Source organism: Rhinoderma darwinii, chromosome 2 (assembly GCF_050947455.1).
Source record: "Rhinoderma darwinii isolate aRhiDar2 chromosome 2, aRhiDar2.hap1, whole genome shotgun sequence".
Classification (NCBI taxonomy): Eukaryota; Metazoa; Chordata; class Amphibia; order Anura; family Rhinodermatidae; genus Rhinoderma; species Rhinoderma darwinii.
In genome coordinates, this window is record NC_134688.1 from 172,382,166 (window position 1) to 172,395,529 (window position 13,364).

A 13,364-nucleotide genomic window follows, 5' to 3' on the forward strand; every position below is an offset into this window, starting at 1 on the left:
ACACAGTATTTACTAAATGAAAACGGCCACACCGTGACCAATCGTTATCGTCCCCTTGATGCCCTCCCGCATTTTGGCCTCCTCCCATCCAAATCAAAAAAAACACAAGTCAGAGTCATAAATTCAACGGAACTTTGATGGAACGTATGCACATCACAACTACATACGAGTCGAATCATGTAAGTAACAAACATTAAATACGTGCTACACTAGCGACCAAAAAAAGAACAAAACATACTACAATATGTGGAAGCGCGGGGGGCTTAATTGTGGATGCGACGAGGGGGCAGAGGAGGAGGTTGAGGTAGGGGGCATGTATGCCGCAGAGGTGGGAGGATGGATCTGAAGAGGTGGGAGAGTGGACGAGTATGGGGTGGGCAAAGGGTTTGGGACATTGGGGTATGGGCGGAAAGTGGAACGAGAGGGATGTCCATGAGTCCAGGGGGAAAAATAGGGATCGGGCTGCAGGGAGGGTGCAGAGGCAGGAGGTGGGGCGTGCGGCACAGCGGCAGACGTGTCAGCCCTACGGCCAGTTAGGGTGCGCATGTGAAAAATGAGATCTCCCACATCGGGTAGGGGCTGGGGGGCCTCAAATATATCGGCCAGGGCGAAGACACAGGTCATATATGCCGCCCGGCGAGTATTTTCCATCTCGCGACATCGGCCACCAACGGCATTCCCGAAACTGGTGTATTGATCTTCGGCCTCCACCCTCCGAATCATGCGCATGGCTTGGCCCTCTACCGTGTCACTTTGGTCTGCTGGCGTCTGGCGCTTTCGGCCACCCACTCTTTGGCGCGGTCGGGAAGTTCCTGCCGTGGGGGCTGGAGAGGTGTCGCCACGCGGAGTTGCTGGTGCCGGGGTTGGCTGGTAGGGCGCATCTTCCGCAGCCACAATTGATGACGAGCCTGCCACGGCCTGCTGCTGCACCTGGCCACGTGCACTCCCTTGTGGCGTCCGGGGTGGTACATTTCCGGACGTTCTGCAGGGAAAAAAACGCTCATTGACTTAGGGGATTCTGAAGACATTTCTCCGACAGTTTGTCAGTCGCTAATCTCGTTAACATATCCTTTTGCCATTCTACACACACCCCAACTGACACCAATCTTGGGGGGGGGGGGAAACGAAAGACGTATTCTCGTCATGAAGAGAATGAGTTACATAAGCAACACAGAGTGATATGTGATAATGTGTACGGTCAGGGGGCATTTTCGTGATAACACTGGCAAAAGGAAAACAAACATGTGGAATCTAATCTTCACGCAATAGACATTGCATTCCGTTCGTTTTGAATCACATGTTTCATGCGCTCCCTTTTATAACCCAGGTGTGTGTGCGAATCGAGACTTACCTTCGTAGCTCCCTGCAGGGAATGAGGAAAGCCAGTTCCTCATAGTAGGCTATGGCACGGCCCCGTGAAGGAGAGGAGCCACTTGCAGGTGTCTTTGATAGCTGTTTGCGGAACCGGTCTCGTACTGTCCTCCACCGATTGCGCACATCATTTTCTGGAAAAGGAAGGATGTGTTTTAAATTAGGGCATAGTGGATGAAGTCAGGTGTATACAGCTCAATTGCGTCCTCTGGCCTGTCGTGAGGATATATCATCAATGCAACCACATCATTGGGGCAGAACTTGAGTAGACAGCAACTATGGCTACGCCTGGGTTGCCACGACCTCTTGCCATGGCAAAAATAGGCCACGACGCCACCAAGATGCTGGCAAACATCTGCCCATGCATTTAAATGTGCATATGGTTGTCCACGCTTGCAAAAGGTACTTCAGGTCGTTAAATGGAGTGTGTAAGGCAGGATTTAGTGCCGTCAATAGGCCATGTGCACATACCCTTACAGTCGGGGAAAAAGTGATCAGCAACTGCGCATGTGCCATAGTGACATGCCAAAAGTTGGGGTATCGTTTAGCAAGGCAGAAAAGGAAATTAGTGCTGATTTTTGCCAGCATGCTAATGATGCAAAACAACCTTTGGCAACAGTGTTTTGACCTCTCTGCATTACAAACTAAATGCTAACTTACCAATCACTCCCTGCTCCCTCTCCAGCATCCCGTCCCACTCGGGGTACAGACCGCGGCACACAAACGACCATCCCTCGTCACGGGCGTTGCGGTCGCTGTAGGCAGCTATAGAGCTGTCCCAGATCTCTGGCCTACTATGCACCTATAAAAATCAAAAAAAATGGCATAATGCTGTTTGCTTGGTACTCTGGAATCACAGTGGAGCTGTTACATGGTGATCTGCCTTAAGAAAATGGACATTCTGCAGGTGCTGCTAGTGTTAATCCATACATAGTAGACATCTTGAAACAACATGACACAAACATATACATGTACTTACCAGATTAATGAGGGACGAAACCTCCATGTCCATACGTCTGTACCTCGACATGGCAGCCTGTGTTCAGAGTTGTCTCTTAACTTTTTTGAATTTCTCTCTCAGGCTGCAAGCCGAAAATGGCGTCTTCCTTTTGTAATATGCTGAATGCTGATGTCATATCCTGCTCCGGCAGGAAATACGCACCGCACCACAAACGAAATCCGCACCACACATAACATCTGCGGACTTCATTGCGGAATTTCGAATCTCCATTGAAGTGAATGGAGAACTTCCGCAATGAGTCCGCAACCAGTCCGCCACTGCTCCGCAACATCCCTTGCATGCTGCGGACACCAAATTCCGCTCCGCAGCCTATGCTCCGCAGCGGAATTGTACGCATCGTGTAAACGAACACTGCTAAATTAAAGTGAAAGTCAATGGAGAAACGGCTCCGCTGCGGATTAACGCTGCGGAGTGTCCGCAGCGGAATTTAAGTGAAATTCCGCTATGTGTGAACCCGCCCTAACAGGCACTTTGCTATTGATATATTACTATTGATTACTGCAGCATGAGTGAAAAAGGAAAAGGAGGGGTGAAGATGTCCGTTGCATAAAGACTTACTTCCTTTTTATTAAATCCAACTCTGACATAAGACAGATATCAATTACAGATAGGAGCCATCGCTTAAGCATTATGAGTGCTTGAAAAAAGAAAAAAAGAAAAAATGATCCAGGAATATAACTAGGCACTCTTGGGTTAAATAAAATTCAACATAATATTTTATTTTTGAATCCAGATAATATCGGCAATATTAATTTGTACAACAACAACAATATTTTTTTTTAAAAACCTCCTGGCCAGGAAAGAAAACATACAATAGCACCTTTGATACATTAGTGATATTGCCTGATGAATATACAGCATACTATACACGTACAGAACAATTTTGAAAAAATAAGAAATTCCAAATGGAAAACCGCTGGGTTGTGTTCACACTTGCGGTTTTCAACCATATGTATTATTTTTATCACAAAGTGGCCAAAGTTCCTATTTGGAGTAGCTGGTAATGATGTTTTTAAAGAAATTCCTTTTATATATATATATAGTATGATCTAATTCAAAAATTAGGAAAATAGCCCCATGAGTTTAAGGGGATATGGTATGTAGCGTGCTTTTTTTCTTCTCATGAGTGGATCCTTGGTTCTAATTTGAATCTTGTGATGGTAGGAAGTCTTTTCACAGACCCTATGGGTCAATGTGTAGCCCTCGTAATCTTGAGCATCAAAACAAGGCACTTTTATAACTTGTATAGGATTTTTACCTTTGACATCCAGCGAGTGCTGGGAAACCACACGTGGAGGCAGTCAGCCCAAGGATGGACAGTAGCAGATCTCCACAGAAGCAAAGTTCATCTGTATGGCCACACATTTAATTCAAAGCCTCCAAGTCTCCACCATCACATCAATTGACGCTCTCCTCCCTTGATCCATGCGGGCATTCACCACCGCACTCAAGGAGACACGGACCCGACAAGGCAGGATCGCACGCCGGCATCCAAGTAAACCCAGGAGCACTCCGAGAGACACGGACCCGACAGGGCAAGATCGCACGCCGTCAACCAGGTGAGTTGAAATTCCAAAGTATGTTTCCTTCCACGTGGTGTCTCCAACACTGGACAGGGATTCTCAGGGCAGGGTTTGGACGTCACTATCCGCCCTGTTGATTAGAACAGCTGACGCGTTTCATCCCTGAACGGGATTTCTTCAGAGCAGTTTGACAGATGCTGCCAAATACAATATATTTATAGTGTCCCAAATTCATTCATTGGTTCCGTGGTCACAGACATAATGTTTCGTGGGGATAATCAAGAAAACGTTATGGATAGTATATGTGGATCTTTCATAAAACACTACAATCAATTTTGATAACAAGCATAGACGTTTTTATAATCAAACAAGCAATTCATATATCCATTAAATCATATCTATAGGATATATTCAATATTTTCATGGAGAGGGCAATCAGTAGTGCATCTCTACATAGTCATGACAGGAACAATAATTAAGTATGAGTTTTCCATAGGAATATAACCACTCCCTGGGTCCAATTATCAATGTTAATTTATCCAAAAATATAATTAGCTACTACTATCTAAACCCTATAGTGGAATTATGGAAAGATAAAAAAATTTCCTCAACATAGAATCCTTTGCTACACCGTTTACACTATTAAACTATGCCATACACTATGTATGATTAAGATTAGCAAAATTGATTAGTATTTTGAAGCTAAACAGATAATTTGTTTCATTTTATAACTATTTATACATATGTACATATGGGATTCATAAGGTACTTCAGGGGAAGCAGGGAGAGAGGACCATCACCTTTTGAGGTATTTGGACCTGGGTCCCCACCACCCCCAAAATTATGTCTGTGACCACGGAACCAATGAATGAATTTGGGACACTATAAATATATTGTATTTGGCAGCATCTGTCAAACTGCTCTGAAGAAATCCCGTTCAGGGATGAAACGCGTCAGCTGTTCTAATCAACAGGGCGGGTAGTGACGTCCAAACCCTGCCCTGAGAATCCCTGTCCAGTGTTGGAGACACCACGTGGAAAGAAACATACTTTGGAATTTCAACTCACCTGGTTGCCGGCGTGCGATCTTGCCCTGTCGGGTCCGTGTCTCTCGGAGTGCTCCTGTGTTCACTTCGATGCCGGCGTGCGATCCTGCCTTGTCGGGTCCGTGTCTCCTTGAGTGCGGTGGTGAATGCCCGCATGGATCAAGGGAGGAGAGCGTCAATTGATGTGATGGTGGAGACTTGGAGGCTTTGAATTAAATGTGTAGCCATACAGATGAACTTTGCTTCTGTGGAGATCTGCTGCTGTCCATCCTTGGGCTGACTGCCTCCACGTGTGGTTTCCCAGCACTCGCTGGATGTCAAAGGTAAAAATCCTATACAAGTTATAAAAGTGCCTTGTTTTGATGCTCAAGATTACGAGGGCTACACATTGACCCATAGGGTCTGTGAAAAGACTTCCTACCATCACAAGATTCAAATTAGAACCAAGGATCCACTCATGAGAAGAAAAAAAGCACGCTACATACCACATCCCCTTAAACACATGGGGCTATTTTCCTAATTTTTGAATTAGATCATACTATATATATATAAAAGGAATTTCTTTAAAAACATCATTACCAGCTACTCCAAATAGGAACTTTGGCCACTTTGTGATAAAAATAATACATATGGTTGAAAACCGCAAGTGTGAACACAACCCAGCGGTTTTCCATTTAGAATTTCTTATTTTTTCAAAATTGTTCTGTACGTGTATAGTATGCTGTATATTCATCAGGCAATATCACTAATGTATCAAAGGTGCTATTGTATGTTTTCTTTCCTGGCCAGGAGGTTTTTTTAAAAAAAATATTGTTGTTGTTGTACAAATTAATATTGCCGGTATTATCTGGATTCAAAAATAAAATATTATGTTGAATTTTATTTAACCCAAGAGTGCCTAGTTATATTCCTGGATCTTTTTTTCTTTTTTCAATAATCTTTATCAGGAATGGCACCGTGCTATATTATATTGCAAATTTGGGTTTGTTAGGTATGGTTTCATTATGAGTGCTTACCTATGTTTTATTTTTTGTCTCAATTCAAGCTCACTACTTGGTTATGTTTCTCAAGGATTTTAGTGTGGAGCTAATAAGTGTAAAACGTGTCGATACATTATTTCTACAATGATTTTCCAGGACTTTGTTTCAGTACAAACATTCCATTTGACACCCTAGCAGTCACACTAAAATCGGAAAAACCCTCCTGAAAATTATTTTACATCTTGAATTTATGTTTGAAGGAAATATAGTTGTTGTTGTTTTACTCATGTGCCTTAAATGCAGTGCCTTAAATCCCTTAGGCTGGGTTCACACTTCACAATGAAAATGCGATTTTTGGGAATCGCAGCAAAAAAACAAATTTTTACGGCGATTTGAAAACCCAGCCTTAGTGACCTACCATTTTCCAGTACATATGACATTTTGATAACTTTTTTCCTGTTTTTGTGAGGTGAGATGAACAGAAAATAGATATTCTGGCCTTTATTTTTTAGGGATGGGGGGGGGGGGTTATAGTATTTACAGTGTGGGATAAATAACATATATAGTACCGGTCGTTACTGATGAGGTCATACCAATTGTCTCTAGTTTTTTTTAATTCTTTTTATTTCAATAATAAAACATTGTGTAAGGGGAAAATAAAATGTTGTTTTGTTTTCTGTAAAACCACTTATCACAGCATCTGAAAGGTTAAAGAGGCTCTGTCACCAGATTTTGCAACCCCTATCTGCTATTGCAGCAGATAGGCGCTGCAATGTAGATTACAGTAACGTTTTTATTTTTAAAAAACTAGCATTTTTGGCCAAGTTATGACCATTTTTGTAGTTATGCAAATGAGGCTTGCAAAAGTCCAAGTGGGTGTGTTTAAAAGTCCAAGTGGGCGTGTATTATGTGCGTACATCGGGGCGTTTTTACTTCTTTTACTAGCTGGGCGTTATGAAGAGAAGTATCATCCACTTCTCTTCAGAACGCCCAGCTTCTGCCAGATCACGCGGTGACGTCACTCACAGGTCCTGCATCGTGTCAGACGAGCGAGGACACATCGGCACCAGAGGCTACAGTTGATTCTGCAGCAGCATCAGCGTTTGCAGGTAAGTAGCTACATCGACTTACCTGCTAACGCCGATGCTGCTGCAGAATCAACTGAAGCCTCTGGTGCCGATGTGTCCTCGCTCGTCTGACACGATGCAGGACCTGTGAGTGACGTCACAGCGTGATCTGGCAGAAGCTGGGCGTTCTGAAGAGAAGTGGATGATACTTCTCTTCAGAACGCCCAGCTAGTAAAAGTAGTTTAAACGCCCCGATGTACGCACATAATACACACCTACTTGGACTTTTACTTTTAAACACACCCACTTGGACTTTTGCAAGCCTCATTTGCATAACTACAAAAATGGTCATAACTTGGCCAAAAATGCTCGTTTTTTAAAAATAAAAACGTTACTGTAATCTACATTGCAGTGCCGATCTGCTGCAATAGCAGATAGGGGTTGCAAAATCTGGTGACAGAGCCTCTTTAAATGTCATGTCGTGGAGTAAAAAAAAAAAAAACAACATACAGGAGTTCGTATGCTCTCTGATTGATAAAGAAAAGGGGTGATATCATGAACAAAAGTCCATGTTACCCCTCCACTGGGAAAATGTGAATCCATATGGGCAGAGGAAAAAACAACATATTCTCCTCCCCTTGCTGCACGCTGTCAGCACGTCCTTTGCTGGACCCCTACTCCTCCTCAACAGGGGCTGAAGTAAGAGTGAAAATACATGCATCTCCAACTTTAACCTGCTCTAACTATAGCCTTTGGGCTGGAATCACAAATGCAGTCTTTGTGGCCGTTTTTGATTCAGTTTTTAGAGCCAATGAAGTGGATCCAAATACAAAGAAAGGTATAAAGTAAAAACGGATATGTCTCCGATCTTTTATATCCACTACTGTGTTTGACTCGAAAAACTGCATGAAAAACTGCCGCAAAAAATGCACATGTTATTTCAGGCTTAGAGGGGCAGCTTTTCTGCAGTAAAAGTGCCTCAAGCTGTGCTCAGGATAAACTGGTAGGTGGTGAAAGGCTATGGAAACCTTTGTAGGCATTTGTTTTCCATTAAATCCCTGTATTATGTGATTACAAATATGTTTTTAGTTGGCCTTTATAAAAGAAAATATTTTTACAATATAGCTTCTATGTATCCCCTATACATAGAAGCTGTAAAGTTTGCTATCTGCCAAATCCATCAGTAAATTGAACTGAGAGCGGATTCTCTGTGTCTTTAACACACAGGACCACCATAAGGCCATGTTCAGTTGTGGCGTCATTTTTCCGCTGCAAATGTTGGTGCAGATTTGGGGCAATTAAGCAACGAATCTGCACCAACATTTGCATATTTGACAGGTAATTCAGATGTTGCAGATATCAGAGCAGACTTGCCCCAGATTTCAGTTTTTGCATTGCAAAGGCTGAAATCTGTGGTGAAATTCCGCTTCTCCGCAATGGAATGAGCATGCTGCGGAGGGGAAATTCTGCACCGTAGCCTAATTTCCACACAGTTATTTTCTGCAACGTATGAACTAACTTTCCTAAAAATGTATAGAAAGAAATGAAAAAAACGGCTGCTGCAGAATTCCACTGTGGACTGTCCGCAGCGGAATTCAACAGCAATTCCGCCACGTCTGAATCTGCCCTAATTATTATCACATCTAAGCTAAACAGAAACATCACAAATGTCACTAAACATTTTATTTATGTATATTTGGGCACCAAATACCACATCAGTATCAATGGAAAGAGTTTAACGCCGTATTAGAGGTAGGGATTGGAGTCAAAGTGTTTTGGATCGCGAAGCATGCTGGAATTATCTCTCGAACTCCAGTGTGCCAATGGGGCTGAACCAAAGAGAGCTAATGTTCCGTTAGTCGGTTGGTCGATTTGTCGCAGGTAATGATTTAGAATATGTGTAGGTTTATTAATATTCACTTTATAATACAATATGGATAATATTCTTGTCTGGAACTTTGAATGTTTTATATGTTTAATATATTTATTAATAATGTTGAATTTTGAACTGCACCATGGTGACAAAATGATATGCTAAGCATTCTGGTATTGTGCGATTAGTGGGCTCGGTTTCAAATGGGAAATCATTTGGTACTCTAAGACTAAGAGCGTGGGGCGCGCACAAAATGCATAAGCGATGGTTTTCTTAAAAGGGTTTGTCTCAAGACAGATATTTATGGAATATCCACAGTATATGCTATAAATGTCTGATAGATGCGGGTCCCACCTCTGGGACCCGCATCTATCTCAAGAATGGAGTTCCCTACCTCATCCCCGCCTGTTGCTGGCCGCTGCATTCTGGCAGTGAAGGTTGTTGGAATTTCGCAAACAGCCGAGCTCACAGAGCTATGCTGTTTCAATAACTTACATAGAAGTGAATTAGAGTGATGGAAACAGCACAGCAAGCAGCACTGTTTCCATAACTTCCAAGCACCGAAAACAGCGTAGCGCAGCGAGCTAGCCGTTTCCGTAACTTCCAATATACGGAAACTGCGTAGCTCGCTGTGCTACACTGTTTACGTGACTCCCATTTATTTCGGGGGAAGTTATAGAAACAGCATAGCTCCTACATCACATATATCACGTCATGTAGTACCACTGGCCTAATTTACAATGCTACTTACCCGTGTATTAATTCAGGTAGGACTTACATCTATGTACAAGATGTAAGAAAATCTATGTACAAACGCCAGCATCTATTGTAGGGATTGTGAACTCCCGTTCCTGGACAGTACAAATTCCTTAATTGCCAGGACTGTTGCCCAAGTGATCCTGTTAGAGAACTGTCCATTTAGGACTTAGTGGTTTGAGTGAAGTACTATGTCCAAGACTCCATGAAAGAGATTAACTATTCTCTCTCTCTCCTGGCTGGCAGACCAAAACTTCACCATATGCAACGTTCCAAGTTTGTTCATAGATCCTTTGAAGAATATTAGATTGTTGATGAAGTTTAAAGGTCTCCTGATCATGTGTGGCAACTTTAACGCTATGTGTCACTCATTGCTTGACACCTCCTCATCATCACCCCCACAGAGAAGCACTCTTAACTCATTACGACACAGGGAAAATCTATACGACATATTGCGTCTAATCCACGATAGTGAAAAGGATTTTACGTATTACTCCGCTAGGCATAAATCATACTCTCGTATAGACATGTTCTGGATAGATCAAAGTTTGATAGATCAAGTGTCATCAGCAGATATAGATACGCTACAATGGTCTGACCATGCCCCTATAACAGTTACATTAAAAGAACAATTTCCCCGTGTTTCAGACTATGTATGGCGGGCAAATTCCTATATTATTTCCCATAACTCGCTCTCTAAAGAGTTACAAACATCACTTACTGAATATTTTGAATTTAATGGTACCCCAGATATTAATGCCTTTACACTTTGGATTGCACATAAAGCATGTATAAGGGGTACCTTTATCTGTCTGGGCAGCCGACCTAAAAATCAAAGGGATAAGGATATCCGAGACATCCGAGAGAAAATACGGACTTTAGAAGCCCAAAATAAAAATAAACATTCATTTCATACCACCACCACCTTGGCAGACACAAGACTCCATTAAAAAAAAAACCTGCTTATCCAAAAACACGATAAGGCCCTGAAAATAATGCGATCACGTTATTATTCCCAAGACAACAAATCCGGAGCACTACTCGCCAAAAGACTTAAATCTATTGCTCAAAAAGCTAGAATACCACTTATTAAACATCCTCTTACCTCCCAACCCATACTCACGACTAGGAGTATTGCTATTGCATTTAAAGATTATTACAAATCCCTGTATAACCTAAAAGATAATAGTACAACTCCCCAACCTACTCAGAAAGGGATTGAATAGTTTCTAGCTAAAACTCACCAACCCTCTATTTCCCCGGAACAACTGGCCACTTTAAACCTGCCAATAACTAAGGAGGAAATAGGAAGAGTGGTCAAGACCCTTCCCCCACCATAAAGCCCCTGGCCCTGATGGACTATCAAACAGCCTTTGAGACTACCTTGATTGACAACATGTTACCGATGTTTAACCTGGCACTATCAACTGGATCTTTTCCTAAAGAGATGCTTACAGCTCTTATTGTCACGTTACCCAAACCAGGGAAACCAACAGACTCCACCTCCAATTATCGCCCCATCTCCTTATTAATGGTGACGTGAAAATATACGATAAACTACTGGCTAATCCGGTATTGTCAATAATCCCTACCCTTGTTAAAAATGACCAAACAGGCTTTACACAGGGCAGACATGCTCCAGATAACACCAGAAGACTTCTCTCTATATTACAGATAGCTGAACAATCCCTTTCTCCCACCACATTCTTCTCCCAGGATGCTGAGCAGGTGTTCGATAGGGTAAACTGGGAATATGATTTTTCTGTTCTAGCAAAATTTGGATTTGGGGGCTCAATATATTCCGCAATCCATGCTCTATACTCCAACCCAGCTGCTAGAGTTTATGTAAACGGCACCCTGTCTGACGCCTTCGATATCAGCAATGGTACTGTAAAGGATCTGCCAGGCACAACTTCTGTGTATACTCCCATAGGTAATCAGTCTGCACCTGAGTCTATGTCTCTGAGACTGACTCCATCTTCCACCACTCAGGATGGCAGGCTTAGGAGTGGGAGAGCCTATCGCAGCCTGGCCAGACGGAGCTAGCTCCCGCCCTCTGTCTATTTATACCTGCCTTTCCTGTTCCTCCGGTGCTTGTGATTCTTCTCGTGTGGTTTCCTGGCCCAGCTACAGCTTCTACTATTTGATCCTGCTCCATACTGACCCTGGCTTACTGACTACTCTCCTGCTCTGCGTCTGGTACCTCGTGCACTCCTGGTTTGACTCGACTCGTTCACCACTCTTGTTGCTCACGGTGTTGCCGTGGGCAACTGCCCCTTTCCCTTTGCTTTGTGTTCCCTTGTCTGTTTGTCTCGTGCACTTAATGAGCGTAGGGACCGCCGCCCAGTTGTACCCCGTCGCCTAGGGCGGGTCGTTGCAAGTAGGCAGGGACAGAGTGGCGGGTAGATTAGGGCTCACTTGTCCGTTTCCCTACCCCCGTCATTACATAATCACAAGCCAGTATACCTAGTCTACCCTGCTCCCTGACACTACTATGGACCCCCTTGAGACCCTGGCCCAGCAAATGCAGGGTCTCTCCCTACAGGTCCAGGCCCTGGCTCAGAGGGTCAACCAACCTGACGCTACCATGGTGGTGCCCCTCACCTCACCTCTTGAACCCACCTCAAGTTGCCTGACCGGTTCTCAGGGGACCGGAGGACTTTTCTCTCCTTTTGGGAGAGTTGTAGGCTCTACTTTAGCTTAAAGCCTCATTCCTCAGGTTCTGAGAGCCAGCGGGTGGGTATAATTATGTCCCGACTCCAGGAAGGGCCCCTAGAGTGGGCCTTCTCCTTGGCTCCTGACGCCCCTGAACTTTCCTCTGTTGATCTTTTTTTTTTCCGCTCTCGGGCTCATATATGACGAGACTGACAAGACTGCCTTTGCCGAGAGTCAGCTGGTGACCTTACGTCAGGGTAAGAGACCCGTTGAGGAGTACTGTTCTGACTTTAGGAAGTGGTGTGTAGCTTCTCGGTGGAATGACCGTGCCTTGAGGTGCCAGTTTAGATTGGGTCTGTCGAATGCCCTGAAAAACCTGTTAGTTAGCTATCCCTCTTCTGACTCCCTAGATCAGGTTATGGCTTTAGCGGTACGTCTTGACCGACGTCTCAGGGAACGACGACTGGAACGTTTTTGTGCCTTCCCCTCTGACCCCCCCATGATGGCTCCCGAGGTTCCGTTGCTTCACTCTTCCACGGAAAATTTGGATGAACCTATGCAACTCGGGGCCTCCGTCTCTCCCCAACAACGTAGAGAGCTCCGCAGGAAGAATGGTCTCTGCTTCTACTGTGGGGATGACAAGCATCAAGTGAACAACTGTCCTAGGCGTAAGAATAAGCAGCCGGAAGAACTTCCGCGCCTAAGTGACCATCGGGGAGGTCATTTGGGCGCACAGGTATTTGGGCGCACAGGATCTTACCAAATGGAGTAATGAATGCATGACGTCATGTTTTTCTGTTAATTTTATCTCTCTCCCTGAGGAGGTGAACACTCTACCTGAGTTTATTCAGGACTTCGCTGATGTTTTTTCTAAAAAGGCCTCCGAAGTGTTACCTCCTCATAGAGAATTCGATTGTGCAATCGATTTGGTACCAGGAGCTAAGCTCCCTAAGGGTAGGATATTTAATCTCTCTTGTCCCGAGAGAGAGTATATCCAGGAATGCCTGGCCAAGGGTTACATTCGCCCCTCTACTTCTCCGGTAGGTGCTGGCTTCTTCTTCGTAGGGAAGAAG

General features: G+C 43.9%; 1 protein-coding gene across 1 annotated transcript; it reads right to left on the reverse strand.

The window, feature by feature from the left end:
* Positions 1-237: 237 nt before the first annotated feature.
* On the reverse strand, positions 238-2,401 carry LOC142741769 (uncharacterized). The gene is made up of 4 exons (XM_075851103.1): positions 2,351-2,401; positions 2,032-2,173; positions 1,352-1,505; positions 238-982 (listed from the first exon to the last, which is right to left on the reverse strand). The coding sequence occupies exons 1-4, from the start codon at positions 2,399-2,401 to the stop codon at positions 238-240; spliced, it is 1,092 nt and encodes a 363-aa protein (XP_075707218.1).
* Positions 2,402-13,364: the final 10,963 nt, after the last annotated feature.

Excerpts from the sequence above, each read along its gene's own strand:
- LOC142741769 (XM_075851103.1), bottom strand. The coding sequence starts at position 2,401 with ATGTCGAGGTACAGACGTATGGACATGGAGGTTTCGTCCCTCATTAAT. Across the intron at positions 1,506-2,031 it reads GAGGGAGCAGGGAGTGATTG|AAAATGATGTGCGCAATCGG; the intron begins GTAAGTTAGCAT and ends TTCCTTTTCCAG. Across the intron at positions 983-1,351 it reads CCCTGCAGGGAGCTACGAAG|AACGTCCGGAAATGTACCAC; the intron begins GTAAGTCTCGAT and ends TTTTCCCTGCAG.